The sequence below is a fragment of the Nuphar pumila genome, chromosome 1, assembly GCF_984573655.1.
Source record: "Nuphar pumila chromosome 1, dmNupPumi1.hap1.1, whole genome shotgun sequence".
NCBI lineage: Eukaryota > Viridiplantae > Streptophyta > Magnoliopsida > Nymphaeales > Nymphaeaceae > Nuphar > Nuphar pumila.
In genome coordinates this window covers 32,810,651-32,826,036 of record NC_143249.1, presented here as the reverse complement: position 1 = coordinate 32,826,036, position 15,386 = coordinate 32,810,651, and the positions used below count along the sequence as shown (strand labels likewise).

Sequence of the window (15,386 nt, the reverse complement as noted above, 5' to 3'; positions counted from 1 at the left end):
ATAAAACCCATCCCGATAATTAATTATATGGGTAGGTATGGGTCAAACCTAACCCAGCTCTGACATGACCCGTTGACAGCTCTAGGTGTCACTACAAGAAAATGATGAAATAGCGATGGGTAGATTCCATTGCTACAAGATATTGACATTTAAGGACAACCTTACTTGTCACTATAACTCCTTGGCTTGTTGATGGTGGGGGACACACTTCTTCTCATCGTGTGGTGTATTTGGATTAGATTCAAGTCCTATCCAAATCCAAAAATCCAAACCAACATCTTCTCATCCATGTCTCTGTCTCTCACAAAAATGAAACCCTCCTCCAGAGAAATGGCTATTCAACAAAACCCATAATAGGATCTTCTCTCCTTTTTTTTAGAGAAACCCTTCTTTTTTGCATATCCTTTATCTCACCCTAGTCTCTCGTGACATTCTATTGCCCTCTCTCAGCTCCAGTCATCCTCAATGCAGAGGCATGCATTATGATCATCCTTAGCTCAAGATTAGTGAAGATAATCCTTAATCAAGGAACCATTCCGATCATCCTCCGCTTGAGATCATCTTCAAGAAAGGAAACATTCCAGTGTACTTGAGCTCTCATTACCTAAAAATTTCTCCACGGAGGTTAGGGCTAACTCCATATTCACCCTTATTCTCTATATCTGAAAATCAGCTTTCTGAATTTCCAAATGCTTGAAAATCGCTCAATAGGGACTCTGAATCACTAAGGAAGCAACTCTTCGATTATCCTCAAGCAATCAACATTCTGATAATTGAGGAAGCAGCTCACTCACACACTCCTCTCTTGCTTAGGTTAGGGTTAACTCCATCAGTGTACTAGAGCTCCAAAGGATTTCATTGTGTTGATCAGAACCCTGAGAGTTGTTGATAGTTAGTGTAACACCCCTCATTTATAACTCAATTTTTAAATTATTTTTTATTTTAAAGGAAGTGAATGATGTCAAAACTAATCTATGCTCCAGTTCCAACCAGACTAAGCTCTATGGGGTCGGCTTTTATGTAAGCGCTAGCGTTTAATATCCCACTAGAACAAAGTTCACAAAAGAGACATCAAGGACAAGATCCCTTTATAAAAAATATGAAATACTTCTTTTTTTAAACCATCAACAAAAATATAAATCCCAGAATGTTATAGACATCATATCAAACCAACAATCAATACATTAAAAAATGTAAGGAATTATGTTTGATGCTTTGGTGATAGCTATGTGAACTTTCATCTTCTAATGCCTATAGGCATTGTAAATTTTCTTATTCTTATCTAATATAATTAAACATTATTTGATATTTTTTAAGCATGTTTTTTGGTTAGCTTTTCTGGAATGCTTAATTTCTTTAAGTTGTTTTATATGCAGTGGTGTTATTGCTCATTGATGAATAAATTTTATACTTCTTAGTGTTGTGTATACTTTAATGATAAATGTAGTAATTTCATATTTTTTGCAAAGTTTGCAGAGTTTGACAAAATATGATGATTGAAAAGTTTATGTCTGAGGGGCCCACATCTATATCGTCTACTAGTGTTGAAGCACAACAAGAACTGCCAAAGAAGAAAAACTATGTATTAGCCTATTAGGTCATTCTATGTATTATGATGTACGTAAGAAGCTTGACACACGGATAGAGCGATAGCCTACTCTATGACAAAAATACTGGTTGTCCGACATTTACTATAAAAAATACAAGCTCAATTATTAGTCACTCAAATACCTAAAATTTTGGCCAAATATAATTAACAACTCTTGTCTGATGCAAAACTGAAGCAGAATGTGAAAAAAAAAGATAAAGAGTTTGTTTTCACAATCATGTCTTTCATCCTGAAAGCATCTAAGAAGGGGAAGGTGGAGGGAGACTCAACGAACAAGAAGTTCAACATATGCGCTCATCTGAGGTTATTGCAAACATTAATGACAAGATAAATGAAGTTGGAGACACGAGCACGAAGAATGTGGATGATAGAGGGGGCAAAGGAGTCACATCAGCAAGGGGAGAAGGTACCTCAACAATGGGAGAAGGCACCTCAACAAGGAAAGTGTGCATAGAAGAAAGTGCAAGCTCTGAGAAAGAGACCAATGCAGGAAAGGACTAGTGCTCTTGGATAGGTACTTTGGTCAATTGTTATTTTGTATATACATGTTTCTAAGATGTTTACAATCATTTTTCATTTTATATTCAATCATTATATATACCCCAAGGCAATGAGAGTAATTCATCATGCCACATGCACCAGTTCTACTGGTTCCAAGCACATCAGTGATTTCTATCTCTATCGGAGGATGCGAAGGACAAGCTTGATTGTATGCATTTCTGAAAATTCTTTGAGATCAAACCATGGAACATCAGTCACCCCTTCTTAGAGGTCATTATGCAGTTCTAGAATATGACAACTAATACATTTCAGATCATAAATATTGAAATAACCATCACGTTGGAGGACGTGATGCAAATCATTAGATTTAAGTGTCATGGAGAACCAGTGAGTGGACATCGATGGATATATTTCAAGCACGTGTAATATTTATTTTAGAGTAAATGATGATGTGTTTCTAAGAGAAAGGCTAAAGTTATCATGGTTGAGGAATCATTTTGACCCCAATAAGGCGAGGAGAATGAAAGAGAAACTATCATGTGTTGGAGGAAAGGTCGGTATCAAAATTATCTGGGATAAGAAACTGAGAGCATTCCTACTCTACTTCTTGGGAACATGTGTATTCATCAACAGTCGTGAGAAGTCGATCCATAGTTCATATATTGAACTGGTGAGAGACTTGAATCACATCTACCTATATGCATGGGGAGCAGTCGCACTTGCATACCTCTATGTAGGTTTGAGTAATGTGAGGACTGAAAGAATAAACATTACTGGCACGTTGGTGTTGTTGGGGGCAGTTATTCCTTCATTTGTACCAAAATTGTTGATTTAAATTAAAATATTGTTCAACATAAATTATGTAATATATTGTGTATTAATGTGTTAATCCTTGTATGAATCCTTGCATGTTTGGATATGGGAGCACATATTTATTGGAAGGCTCCTGAGAGGTCACATTCTCTCTGTATTTTCACATGTTGCAATGTAGAATCAGTCAAGCAATGAATAAGAGACTGATTGAAGAGCGTTTGATCATCACATTCTCAACAATGCCTATTACTTAAAATTATTGCCAAGGCTGACCAGGGTAAATATAAGTATTTTTTATAATATTTCATACTTGTTTATAAATAATGCATTATAGGACTAACCATAAATGAAACTTCATTATATAGGTAAAGTGGTGCCCCTATGAAGACGTGGAGGAAGAGGAGGAAGGATGTTGTTGTGCAAGCAAAGGTCATCGCGAGGATGAACATTCGGTTGCATAACATGAATAAAGTTGAGCGTCAAATGGTCAGCCAAGTAGTCAGACAATTTAGTTATGTTCAACAACCAGCTGGTCGCCCTAGCACAGTTAGCAAAACCGTCCTGTTGACAATAAAGGATAGGACAAAGAATACATTTAAAGCAGTTAGATGAAAGAATCGTAACCATATATATATATATATATATATATATATATATATATATATATATATATATATCATTGTTGTTTTACATAATTAGGAGGATACTAGGAGGAAGAGGGGAATGTGGTGGGGAAAACACGTTTTTTTTACAAATTATGCTTTTGTGTCCTCAGCAGCATAGAGAGACTTGATCTCTTCAATATCATCATAGCTTCCAAGGAAAATGGGAGAACGCTGATGAACCTTGGTAGGGACCAAATCAAGTGCCTGTACAAACAGCAACTTTATAAGTAAATGATAATTTCCCTGAAAAAAAAGTAGAGGATAATCCAGGAAATGTATGAAGATAACTAGTATTATGTCCTTTCTTCAAATTACAAACAGTTAGGGAACACACACATGGTTGGAGTAACTCAAAAACCAAATGTTCAGGTATGACCATTTATCTAATTGCAGAAAATCTAACTAAATAAGTTATCTTAACCAAACTCAAGCAACTGACTTTCCAATATTCCCCATTTTCCATCAAACATTTGTTCCTTCACCTACATATGAAAAAAAAAGAAATGGATTTTGAGTAGATTAGCGTACCAGAATAGGTTCCTGAGCACAAATTTATTTTCCATTCTATCGTTTGTTTCATGTAATTTTTATGGAAAATTGCTGATTTCACATCTCTTTCCATCCCTTTACTATTATGGGTGACACAAACATCCAAACATCATGGTGGGAAAGTGCCATGCTGGCACAAAATGAGGCCTACTTTTCCCCACTACCATCTTTTTATGTATAACCTTTCATACCTCCAGTCATATGAAAGGACTTTCTTGGGAAAGCTGAGTTGCAGGATTTTTTAGGAATCCACACTCTTTCCTATGAAACATCCTTCCATGAGAATGAATCAAACAGGCTCTTAAAAGTTTATAAGAACTGAGATGAGATACGATCACCTAATGGCAGTATGACTGTGTTGATGCATGATCAAAGGAATTATAGTTTTTTAATTCAATTAGTTTGTACCACCAAAAGGAATACAGATGGTGAAAGAAATCTTGTTCATACCCTTTCCTTGCCAGTGAATGCTTGACCTCCTGCTTGTTCCATCAAGAATGACATTGGGAATACCTCATACAGAACGCTGTCCCAAACAAGAAAAATCAACAGCAAGCCAAAACATGAATATTCTATTACATGTCAGAGTAACTAAATCAACACACAGTCTCCGTTTTCCAGCAATGATGACATATTTTTCCTCTATGGCAGACAGTGTGGGCGTAGGATCATGAGCATCTGATGTCATCATTGTTGCAATAAAGTTACTAAGGTGGACATAGTGGGAAATGAGGATTCTTGACAGTAAAAGAGGGGGAAAAAGCAGCAGTAAAGCTTAAGCAAAAGCAGAAACACTGCCAAAAGTGAAGTAGCATTCGGCTTTCATGGGAGATCAGCACATTATGGATTATAAATACTATGCACACATGAATCATTTTTTTATGATAATAAAAAAATGCTGCATACATACCGCAGCTTTCCGCTTGGACTCTTTTTATCTGCAGGGTACAAGAATGAACCCCCATATAGCAATGTGCGGTGGACATCAGCTACCATACTGCACATTGATAACATTTAACAACCTGTAAGTGTTCATTCTTCAAAGAAGAAATAGCATAATAAAAATAGACTCGCCCACTTAATATAAAATCACAAAAATGAGGAACAGTCTATGGACAATTTTGTCCAACTGCTATGCTGCTATACAATCATTAGAGTGAATGCCTCTATTCTAATAAAGTATGTAAAAAAAGGTTGTATTCAGTTACATTCACCATAAAAGAACGAACACCTGATTGCAGTCAAAATGTAAATGATTTCTAAAATGTAAGGCAGTCCTCAATAAATTGGTTTCTGATTGATCTCTAACAGTAAGTTTCTGAAAAATTCAGTCACAATGCAAGTGACGTTTTGGAAGCATTCATCTTTTGTCACTCACTGATTTTCAAATCATCTGTAACAAATGCCAAGTTCCAGCACTCTATGTTCCTGTCAGAGTTTTCTTCTCTAAGCAGTCGATCTCATGATGGAATCACTTATAATGCAAATAATCCACTTTGCAGGTTTTATTGACAAGTGATTATGATTCTTCAATTTCCCATCATGGGGCAGGTAAAGATCTTTTTTGTGCCCAAATGCAAATTGTCTGATATCAATATAAGCATGTAATTGTTAAAAGTTGAAGTAATGTTGACAACAAAAATTCACAACACAAAGATGTATTTTAAGTTGAAATCCGGTTTAAATTACACGACTAGGTCATCCAAACCATCAAGAAACTAAAGGAGGTTTTTTCAATAATGAAATTTGAAGTTTTTGCATCATGCATAGTAAGGAAATATCTTTCAAAAGACCTTGCCAATAAAAGCTTTGGGGAAGAAAAAAGACTATGGAACCTTTGTAAAAGTTCAACTGGTGATTCTTAAAATAAACTCTGAACTTGCAAAGACATTCAATGGCATAGATAAAAAAAATGAACAAATAAGAGAAAATATATGCTAACCATCGCCCCATTACTTGACAACCAAAAAACCCAATACCAGTGCCACTTTGGCTGACAAAAACATTGTAAACATGGACCAAAGACATACTGGGTTAAGACCATAGTTGTGCAACTCTAGAATGCGATGGAAGTCAGCACATTCTTGCTTTATACTCCAGTGAAGCAGAGATTAGTTTTGGTACGAATGTATGCAGATGGTGGGAAGATAAAATGTATACAACATTACAACCAGACCAGGTGGAGTAGCATGTTCTAAGCTTCAAAATAAGACCAACAATCATCTTTCTCTCTTTTTAATGAAATAGGAAATTAACATAAGAAAGTAGAAAGAAAGAGTCAATTAAAAAACAACCCGCCTGTTGGACGTGCACCAAGAAAAAAAAGCACACCCCAGTAGAACCACCAGAATAGTGCTCAAACAATTCAACGTGTTACATTCAACATAGAGCAACTCCTTTGATTTCAACAATCAGGGAGACTAAATGAACTGTATCCCGAGTCCCCAATACTAAAAAGCACAATGAACAGTTACCTCCCAATGTATCTCAACGACTTGGGAGATGACCCGTCCTTAGGGAACTTGCATTTCTCTACATACCTGGAGGCATAGATTGTCAGTAAATGGACTTGAGAAACTGGCAAAAACATATAACAGTCCACGAGTATGTATTGAGAGTACTTGGTTGTTGGGACATCCCAATTCTTCGCATTCCCCTCATTCACTGAATAGATTTTTCCTTTCTTCGGAATCTATATGACAACAGCATAAGAATGAACCCCTTGAGAGAGAGAGAGAGAGAGAGAGAGAGAGAGAGAGAGAGAGAGAGAGAGAGAGAGAGAGCACGAGCACTTTTGGAGCTACACTGGTACACAATTTAGAGGAATCTCTTTGTACACATGAAGAAAGCAGAGAGACAACTAGACAAACAAGTCAACGCTCCAACATGAAAGAAGGCATTCCAGTTTCAATATTAGAATCAGAAAAACTCTTTTTCTAGATAAGGGAATCAGCAATTCTGGAATTTGCGTTATAAATGGGTGTTCCACTATTCTCAATGGATATTCTTTAATCTGAGCAATAAGAAGAAATGCACATAAGCATTAAGTTCTAACCTTTATGTCAGGATAGGTTAGTATGAACTCCCCAAGAGAAGGATCAAGCGTGAATCCGTTCACCCCAGCTCCAGTGCTCAGTACAAGCTGCATCACAAAATTTTGTACATTACAACTGAGCTATATGCAAAAAATATCCACCAAACAAGCGTGAACCATTTGCCTAGCATGTTGTGACAGAGAGAAACGAGATAACAAATCATGGACCAGGAAACTAGAGGCCTGATGATGGATGGCATCTATCTACAGTTGAACCCTTGTTCTCAGGAATAAATTCATAACCAATCATCACAAAAAAAAGGAAAGAAAAACTCAAAAAGGCAACAATGCTGTCGTATAAGTATGCAAACAAAGTTCCAGTTATTTGAATGCAGGGAAAGGCTAAACCAGACTGGAACCACATGAGAAGTCTTGGCTAACATCTGAATTTTGTCTATAACATACTTGGAAAGGACAGAAGTTGATTGATTTTACCGTGCAAGAGCTGCCATACATGCAATAGCCAGCCGCCACCATATTCTTTCCGGGTTGTAGCACATCATTTATGGTTGGCTCGGCTGAATCTTTCACCACATAAATCCCAAAGATCTTAAAGAAAAATAGACAAGAAAATGAATGACCATCAAGTTCATTTCAATTGTCATGGATGTTCCAAGATCATAAAACAGGTAGTTTTTCAGGTTATATGTGACCATGAATGAGAAAATTCGTGTTGCATTCCTTTGTTATAAATATATATCAAGCAAAGAACTAGAAGTGCTGCAATAAAGAGCGTACAGTTCCAATAGAAACGCCACAATCAATGTTCGAGGAGCCATCCAATGGATCAAAAACAACACAATACCTGCACTATTTGCAAGCGTGAAAGTTAATTATAACTAGATCAGTAGTTGCCCAAGCCAAGCAAATGTAAGTAATAGGATAACATTAGAAACCTTCCACGTTTTGATGGTTCCACAAAGGTTGCCTCTTCATCCTCCTCCGAGACAAGAATACACTGAAAAAAAAAAGTTGGAAATTTTTCACCTCATGATGCAATTCCAAGATGAAAAGCGTGAAGTTCTTCTAGCGAAGCATGCAGTCAGCTACATTTAACCCTTCACATCCACAAAACTTACAGTTCGTCCACTGCTTATGAGTGCCTTGACAAATACTTCATTAGAAAGCACGTCCAACTTCTTTTGCTCTTCACCCTGCAAAAGAGATGAAGACAATCACTGAAAAGGTTTTACCATAGTGCACAGCTTCTCCAAAGAAGATCTACATCATGCGCATTATTAGGACATGGTTAAACCGCTTAAATGACTTCTAGTTGCATCTATACCATCAACCGAAAACTTTACACTTTCGGCAGAATCAAATCAGAAGGATAGACTGAGTTTGAGTTTCTACTCTGTTTGGAGTATATGAAGCTAAAAAGAAGTGCAAAAAACGAAATTTAGCTGAAATTGTTCATTTACCATGTTCGCATTTAATAACGATAACGTGCAAACAAGGCATAACTAGCTTAAATTAGCAACTACAGAGATGCAAAATGCAAAGCCGCTCTGCTCTCCATGCTATTTCCAAGTCCATATAATGCTTGCCTGCACATTGGTTTCTCCTGCAAGACCAATAAGCTTTGCAAGTCCAGCCTGTTCAAAAGAATAACACGTCAGCCAGATAGTCCAAGTTGTGTGTGTGTAGAGTGATGGAAACCTACAAAATGAAATATGTAAAATGAAACAGTAGCGCACTCTCTAATAGAAACTCCAAGTATGAGCTTTATATGATCAAAATTGACCACAGATGCAATCAGAATGGGCCTTTTTTTTCCTTTTTAATACCCAAGCAGGGGATAACCCCATGTGGTATTCGAACTCGAGACCCCCCTGTTGTGATAGTGCAACCTAGCCATCCAGCCATCTCCTTCCAACCCATTCAGAATGGTTTATTTATTAGGAATCATGCTTTGAGTGAGGGTAGCTGAGATGCGTATGCTGAGATGGATGTGTGGAAATACAATAAAAGATAAGATTCGGAACGAGAAGATACGTAAGAAGGTAGGCGTTGCACCCATTGAAAATAAGATGAGAGAGAATCGTTTATGGTGGTTTGGACATATTCGACGAAGGCCTAATGATGCTCCATTTAGAAGGATGGAGAAATGGGAAAATATATTAATTAAAAGAGGTCGGGGTAGGCCTAGGAAGACATGGATGGAGGTGATAAGAAAGGATATGAATGCTTTGAACCTCACAGAGGACATGGCATTGGATAGAAATGAATGGAGGAGAAGGATTCATATGGAAGACCCATAATGATTTTCTTTGTTGGTTCATATCGCCGACCCCAATTGTTTTGGGATGAAGGCGTAGTTGTTGTTGTTGTATGCTTTGAGTGAGTGGTTTCAATGAACAACCACGACTTTTCAATCTTGAATTTTCGGTGAATTGTCAGCCTTTGATTTTTTAAGCTCTTAAGAAACCTTCTTACCCAATTAATCGGACTATACAAACCATGTAAATTTTATTCATAGGGTTAAAACTTCATACCGTTGAAAGTCCATTGTTTGTGGTAGTATTTTCTGGTATTCAAGGGAGCAACTCAGGCATGCTGGAAAATATGAGAATATGCGCTCTTTTGAAGAGCCTTTCTTTTATACCAAATTGGCACCTAAGAATATTAGACAGTCGTGTTTCTATTTATCTGAATTTTTTGGATTTTTACACAGAGAAACAGCCCTTAGGATCAGAGAGCTAGCTGCGCGGTCGCTGTCCTGACAGCATAAAACTCCATGGGATTACCCCTTGCCCTTAAAGAGTCACCATGCTTTGGCTTGCGCAAAAAGTGACACTGTGACACCCATGAGATTTGAACCTAGACCGCCTAGGTCCCATCCCACTATGCCCAAACCCCTTTAGGGCCTGTTACTGAGAGCTAACTATTACTTACCCTTTTAAAAAGGGTAAGCACAACAATAAAACAATCTTTGTTAATGCAAGGGAGAAATAAAAGATATTTCTTAACATATTGGTCTTTTCTTTCTCCTTACCAACAACAATAGTAGCTCATTAACTTTTAGGTACAACAACTCAAACAGCATCCGAGTCCACGTAAGAACGAGAAAGGGCACTGCTCCCTCTATCTCACCACCTGGAGTTAGGTTTTCTGTGCTTCATGTAAGGTTAATATTTTTTCTCTTCTCAAAATACCCATTGTCAATCACATATTGTCTAACCAAATCAAATTCTGATACCTGAATTGGGCTGATTCTTCTCCGAATTAGGTCCTTGTACAGAAGAAATGGTAGTAGAGACATCATAAGATTTATTTAGATTTTGTAATGAAAAATACAATATCCGGGTAGCTGATGAAAATGATGTTAAATTTGTGACATTTTGGAACATAATGATTTTACCATCTGCATCGAAATATTATGATTGTATCAAGATATACTTTTTTTTTTTTTTTTGAAAGGCAAGCTGGGGTTAGGCAGACCCCTACCAGTTATACAAGGATAGCATTGAGATTTGAACTTGCAACCTTCCAACACAAGGTGACGTGCACTAGCTGCTCCTACGAGACAAGCGGAGGTGTGAAGATATACTTTTCTATCAGCAAAATCTCCGCAGAAGAAAATTGCTTCACTTATGTTTTAGACATTCTGAACTTCTATTTTTAAAATTTTTTAATTTTATTGTTTATCGTGCTCAGATTTTTCCAAAAAAAACTTTAAAAAAACATATAAAAACATTTCTTACCCTGCATGGAAGCATGACAACAAACTCAAAAGGCTGGGCCAGATCCAAGTTGTGCGTCCCCAACCCAGATCCATACTCCTCAATATGTTTTTTTATAGGCAAGCTGGGGTTAGGCAGACCCCCACAGTTACACAACATACCATTGGGTTTTGAACTTGCAACGTTCCAACACATGGTGAGATTTTTTTTCATTTTTTCTTTTTTTCATTTTTTCTAAAGATTTTTTTATGACAAAAAAATATCACTTTCACTCCATGAACACGTACCCGTGGGTTTCAAACTCGTGATGTCTCTTCAGTTGGGTGACGTTCATGAATTGTTCCTACAGGAGCTCTCATGTTTTTTTTTTTTTTTTAAAGCAAAATTCGACTCAGTCCAACGTCCATTTTGCTCAATGAGGGATCATCTTAAAAACGAACGACACCCATCACACAGGGAGTGGAGAGGCTCATATGAGCCGTTCATTTTATGCCACTCCGATGCCATCCATCCGGATCATCATGAACTGCATCGGAAAAAAAAAAAGAGTGAGACCCATGCATCCAAGTGATGATCATACCATTCGTGGTGGTTTGGATGCCGTACGTTTTGATATGAACGGCATCCAAGGTGACCTGTACGTCTTGAGAACGATGACTGTAGGTAGGACAGGCTGAGCCAACGCGATCAGGTCTTCGAACCCGACCCGGATGGGAGTAACAAATAGGAAAACAAAAATACTCCACTGACCTTGTTGACCGCAGAGCATACGAACTTGCAGCTGAGGACGATGTGGTTGAGGAGGATGGTGAAGTCGCCCCTGGACTCCGGGCGCTTCGTCTGCTCGTTCAGGACGAACCGGGTGATCGTCATCAGATCCGTCCTGTGTGCGTCCGCCGCGTGGTCCATTTTTCCCACGGAAGCTATGCGAGAAAACGAGGCCCTAGGATTTCTTCTTCTTAGGAGTTTATTAATTAGAGTTGTGGCTTTTCTTTTTTTTTTTCTCACGCTTTTCCAAGAAGGGAAGTCGGAAGGGAAAAAGCTGAGTTTCTACTTTTCGAACTCCCTGCGAGTGAGCCAAAAAAGACAGAGAAGAAGAAGGAGGCACGAAAGCGAAAGAAGGGATAGCGCTATCTCCTCCCGCTGGAGCGTTTGAGGACACGTGGCACGTTAGCAACGGCGCGATTCGTGGTGTTCGTTGCGGGGAGGGAGGATAACGAACCTCTGGCCCCCGAGGCTTTTTGGTCTTGCTTGGAAGGCCGATTCCACAAGGATACGTATCACGTGTCGGTAGGGAACTCGAGACACGTCCACATGATTCTTTATAAAAAATAAGACATGGGGATATGTATTTTATAAAAAACAATTCAATTTAATATAAGCTTCAACCTATCTAACAAATATCATCTATATATATATATATAAACATGCTTTTATCACAATATCTTTTTCAAGCGAATGCAATCACTGAAAAAATGCGATACTTTCAAACTACACCTTATTTTTCAAATGACATAGTTTTATCATGATATTTATGCAATTAAATTTTTTTTTATTAGTCGCCAGTTTTTCCTTGCCAACATTAATTATTTATTTTGAGAATGAATTTGTGACAGTAGATTAAGCTAAAATTTTACCAAGAAAATCACTAGGAAAATAACGGTGATAAGTAACAAAACACACAAAATGTCTGATATTCTCGTGTCGTGTCCGGTACCAAGAAACGAGACCCGAATCCTTTCACAGCATTGAGAACGTGAGCGAAAGGCATCTTCTTCTTCTTCAAAAAAAAAAAAATATCAAACTTGGCGATGGATCACCTCACAGAAGATCGATACAGAGCTGTTTTTAGCAGTCCATCTAATCAGATGGACGGCGAGGCCGTATTGGGTTTAGAATATCTGGTAGTCTCCGGCAATGTTATCAGTATAGGTGCGTATCGGCAGAAAATCGATACGCTTCATTCCTGAATCGGTTATTTTTTAATAAAATGTAAAAAATGCTAAAAAATATTTTTTTGTAATATTATTTTAATGGTTTTACCACGTGTCGTGTTATGATTGATACGTAATTTTTATTATTATTTTTGGCAGATACATAACGATTCGCCTGAGTATCGGACCGATATAGTTGAATTAGTAGAAAAAACGATTCAGGGCCGATACCGATACTGACAACATTGCTCCGGGTTGTCTTATTGAGGATGGTGGGTCCCACTTTGGTTCTCCGCCAAGCTTACTGGAGTACGGCACAAGAAGCATATCCTTGGACTATTCGGTGAGGACTTGCGCATTGTCGTTACAGTGGACCAACGTTCTAGGCCGTTGATTAGTAAAGGTTTACGATTCGGATGCTCTTTGTGCGGCAGGTGGGCCCCATTAACCCTGATGGAGTGACAACGACTGTTTCACAATTTCAATGGTTTAGTAGGCCATGACGTAAAGAGACGGTTGTTTGCGTGTACATGAGTAGGTTTGGATAAGACGCGGTTGACCCGTATCCGTATCTGCTTAGGTAGACTTGACTGGGTCCAATATATATCCCATTATGGACCTGCCAAATTATATCCGAGTCCGACTCTTATCTGTTTCCCATCTATACCCATTTGATACACATCCTCTTCTTCATGGACAGGGCTGTCGACAGGTCATACCCGACCCATCAGGCCATCACGGTGCATCAACTAGGGATGTGAACGGATCAGATATATCCGATATCCAACCTGATTCTGAATTCCATTGGTTGGATTTGGTTAAGAAAATTGAATCTGATTAATAATAGGAGTCAGTGTCAGAATAATGATTTCATGACCGAATCTGATGGATGTCAAATTCTGACAGTTCAGTATTAGCTTTTTTTCATCCGAATCTGAATCTTAATCCTAGTCCAATTAACCAATATCTGATTAGTCGAATTTGGTATTGGCTACATCTGACCTGAATTCAAACCGTTTACATCCCTACAAATAACACACACTCGGGTTTGGGTTATGTCAGGTCAAGAAAATGGAATCTCAAACTCCACCCACATAATTTAGAAGATATTTAGAATATATTTTTCCAAAAAAAAAAATCAACAGTTGGATCCGATATCCAACATAGATAATAGCCCAAACCTAAATCACATTTTACTGAAGGTGGGTTCGGGACAACCCAAATACCATTCAGGTCGGTGTCTTTTATCCCATACCTGGACCTCATGGGTCCGGATCAGGTTGGATACGTGAGACAAATACAAGCCCCTGATCCATTGACAGCTCTATCATAGGGAGGGATGTCAACAGGTGGGATTTGGTTCACATGTAGGCGTAACTGCATCCGACCTAATCAAGTATGGACTGATTGGACTCAGATTCAAATAGTTGGATATTGGTCAGATTCAGATCCATTTCCAATTTACTTTTGGATTTAGACACAAAACTTTAAGATAAATCTGAATCCAATTATTAATCAAATGTCATTTCTTTTGTCAAACCTGACTAAATGGATTCTGATTCAGTGAAAGATTCAATCCAAATCCAAACCATTGACATCTCAATGAACGCATGTGTGACTGATATGGAGCAGGATTGTGGAGCTGATCCACTCTCTTAAGGTTTACTCCTGGTGGGGAGGAGCAACAGTTATACCAGGTGCATTCATATCCCTATACTAGTTAAGTGCTTTAAATGCACAAATTTAAAGTCCAAATTTTATATGGAAAACAAAGGGTATTATCACCTAAAAAAGGCAATTGATAAAGCAGACATTTGGGGAATTGGTCTTTATCCTCAACTCTACATCCAGTCCACCCGAACCAGCTTGACTCAACCCTAATAGTCAAAACCAAGAAAAAAAATCCTCAATATGTGCTAGGCACATTAATCTTCATCTAAGAAGCAAGTTTTGATCTCTGTAATAAAGAAGCACTAATTATTCCTAAGATAATACTTTGAAATGGTCAACCAATACCCATCAACAATGTTTATCTTTGAACCTATTTTCAGCTCATATCATCTAAATTACCTCTTTTTATATCTAAATTACCTCTTTTTTATATTTACACCGAAAAAACACCCCCAAGATCAAAGACCTAGACGTGCTGAATCTGCCTGACGTACTTACGGTCACTGTATCGACCAATGTTGTCAGTATCGGCATCGGCCCTGAATCATTGGGCCACCGATTCAGCTGTATCAGCCCAAAAATAATAATAATTTATAAAGCGTCAATTATAACGTGACATTTGTTAAAACCAAATAAATTTAAAATAATATTAAAAAAGTATGTTTTGGTACTTTTTATAACTTAAAAAATAACCGATTCAGGCCTCCAGCATATCGAATTTCTGCCGATACTATGCGTATCAGCTCCACAGGCTTACCCCACAGATACCGATAACATTGGTCTTGACAGCGTAAACTCCACAGGCTTACCCCTTGCCCCAAAAGGAGTCACCATGCTTTGGCTTGCGCAAGGGGTGACACCCATGGG

At 38.0% G+C, this 15,386-nt stretch overlaps 1 protein-coding gene across 3 annotated transcripts; it reads right to left on the bottom strand.

Annotated features, from left to right (window-relative positions):
* Window positions 1–3,513: 3,513 nt before the first annotated feature.
* Window positions 3,514–11,993, bottom strand: LOC149848614 (fructose-1,6-bisphosphatase, cytosolic-like). 3 transcript variants are annotated; one of them, XM_089996515.1, is made up of 12 exons: window positions 11,665–11,993; window positions 8,779–8,826; window positions 8,311–8,385; window positions 8,128–8,189; window positions 7,970–8,036; window positions 7,667–7,780; window positions 7,193–7,279; window positions 6,759–6,829; window positions 6,612–6,677; window positions 5,048–5,134; window positions 4,588–4,663; window positions 3,514–3,792 (listed from the first exon to the last, which is right to left on the bottom strand). In XM_089996515.1, the coding sequence occupies exons 1-12, from the start codon at window positions 11,821–11,823 to the stop codon at window positions 3,679–3,681; spliced, it is 1,026 nt and encodes a 341-aa protein (XP_089852641.1). In that variant the 5' UTR covers window positions 11,824–11,993; the 3' UTR covers window positions 3,514–3,678. The 3 variants fall into 3 exon arrangements, with proteins under 3 accessions (XP_089852641.1, XP_089852649.1, XP_089852657.1); XM_089996523.1 differs by lacking the exon at window positions 11,665–11,993 and adding an exon at window positions 10,227–11,091; XM_089996531.1 differs by lacking the exons at window positions 8,779–8,826; window positions 11,665–11,993 and adding an exon at window positions 8,653–8,758.
* Window positions 11,994–15,386: the final 3,393 nt, after the last annotated feature.

Bases quoted from the DNA above. Each gene is read 5' to 3' on its own strand.
- LOC149848614 (XM_089996515.1), bottom strand. From the start codon at position 11,823: ATGGACCACGCGGCGGACGCACACAGGACGGATCTGATGACGATCACC. The intron at 6,830-7,192 runs GTTAGAACTTAA...GTTGTCATATAG, and splicing joins TAACCTATCCTGACATAAAG to ATTCCGAAGAAAGGAAAAAT. The intron at 4,664-5,047 runs GTATGTATGCAG...TGTTTGGGACAG, and splicing joins AGTCCAAGCGGAAAGCTGCG to CGTTCTGTATGAGGTATTCC.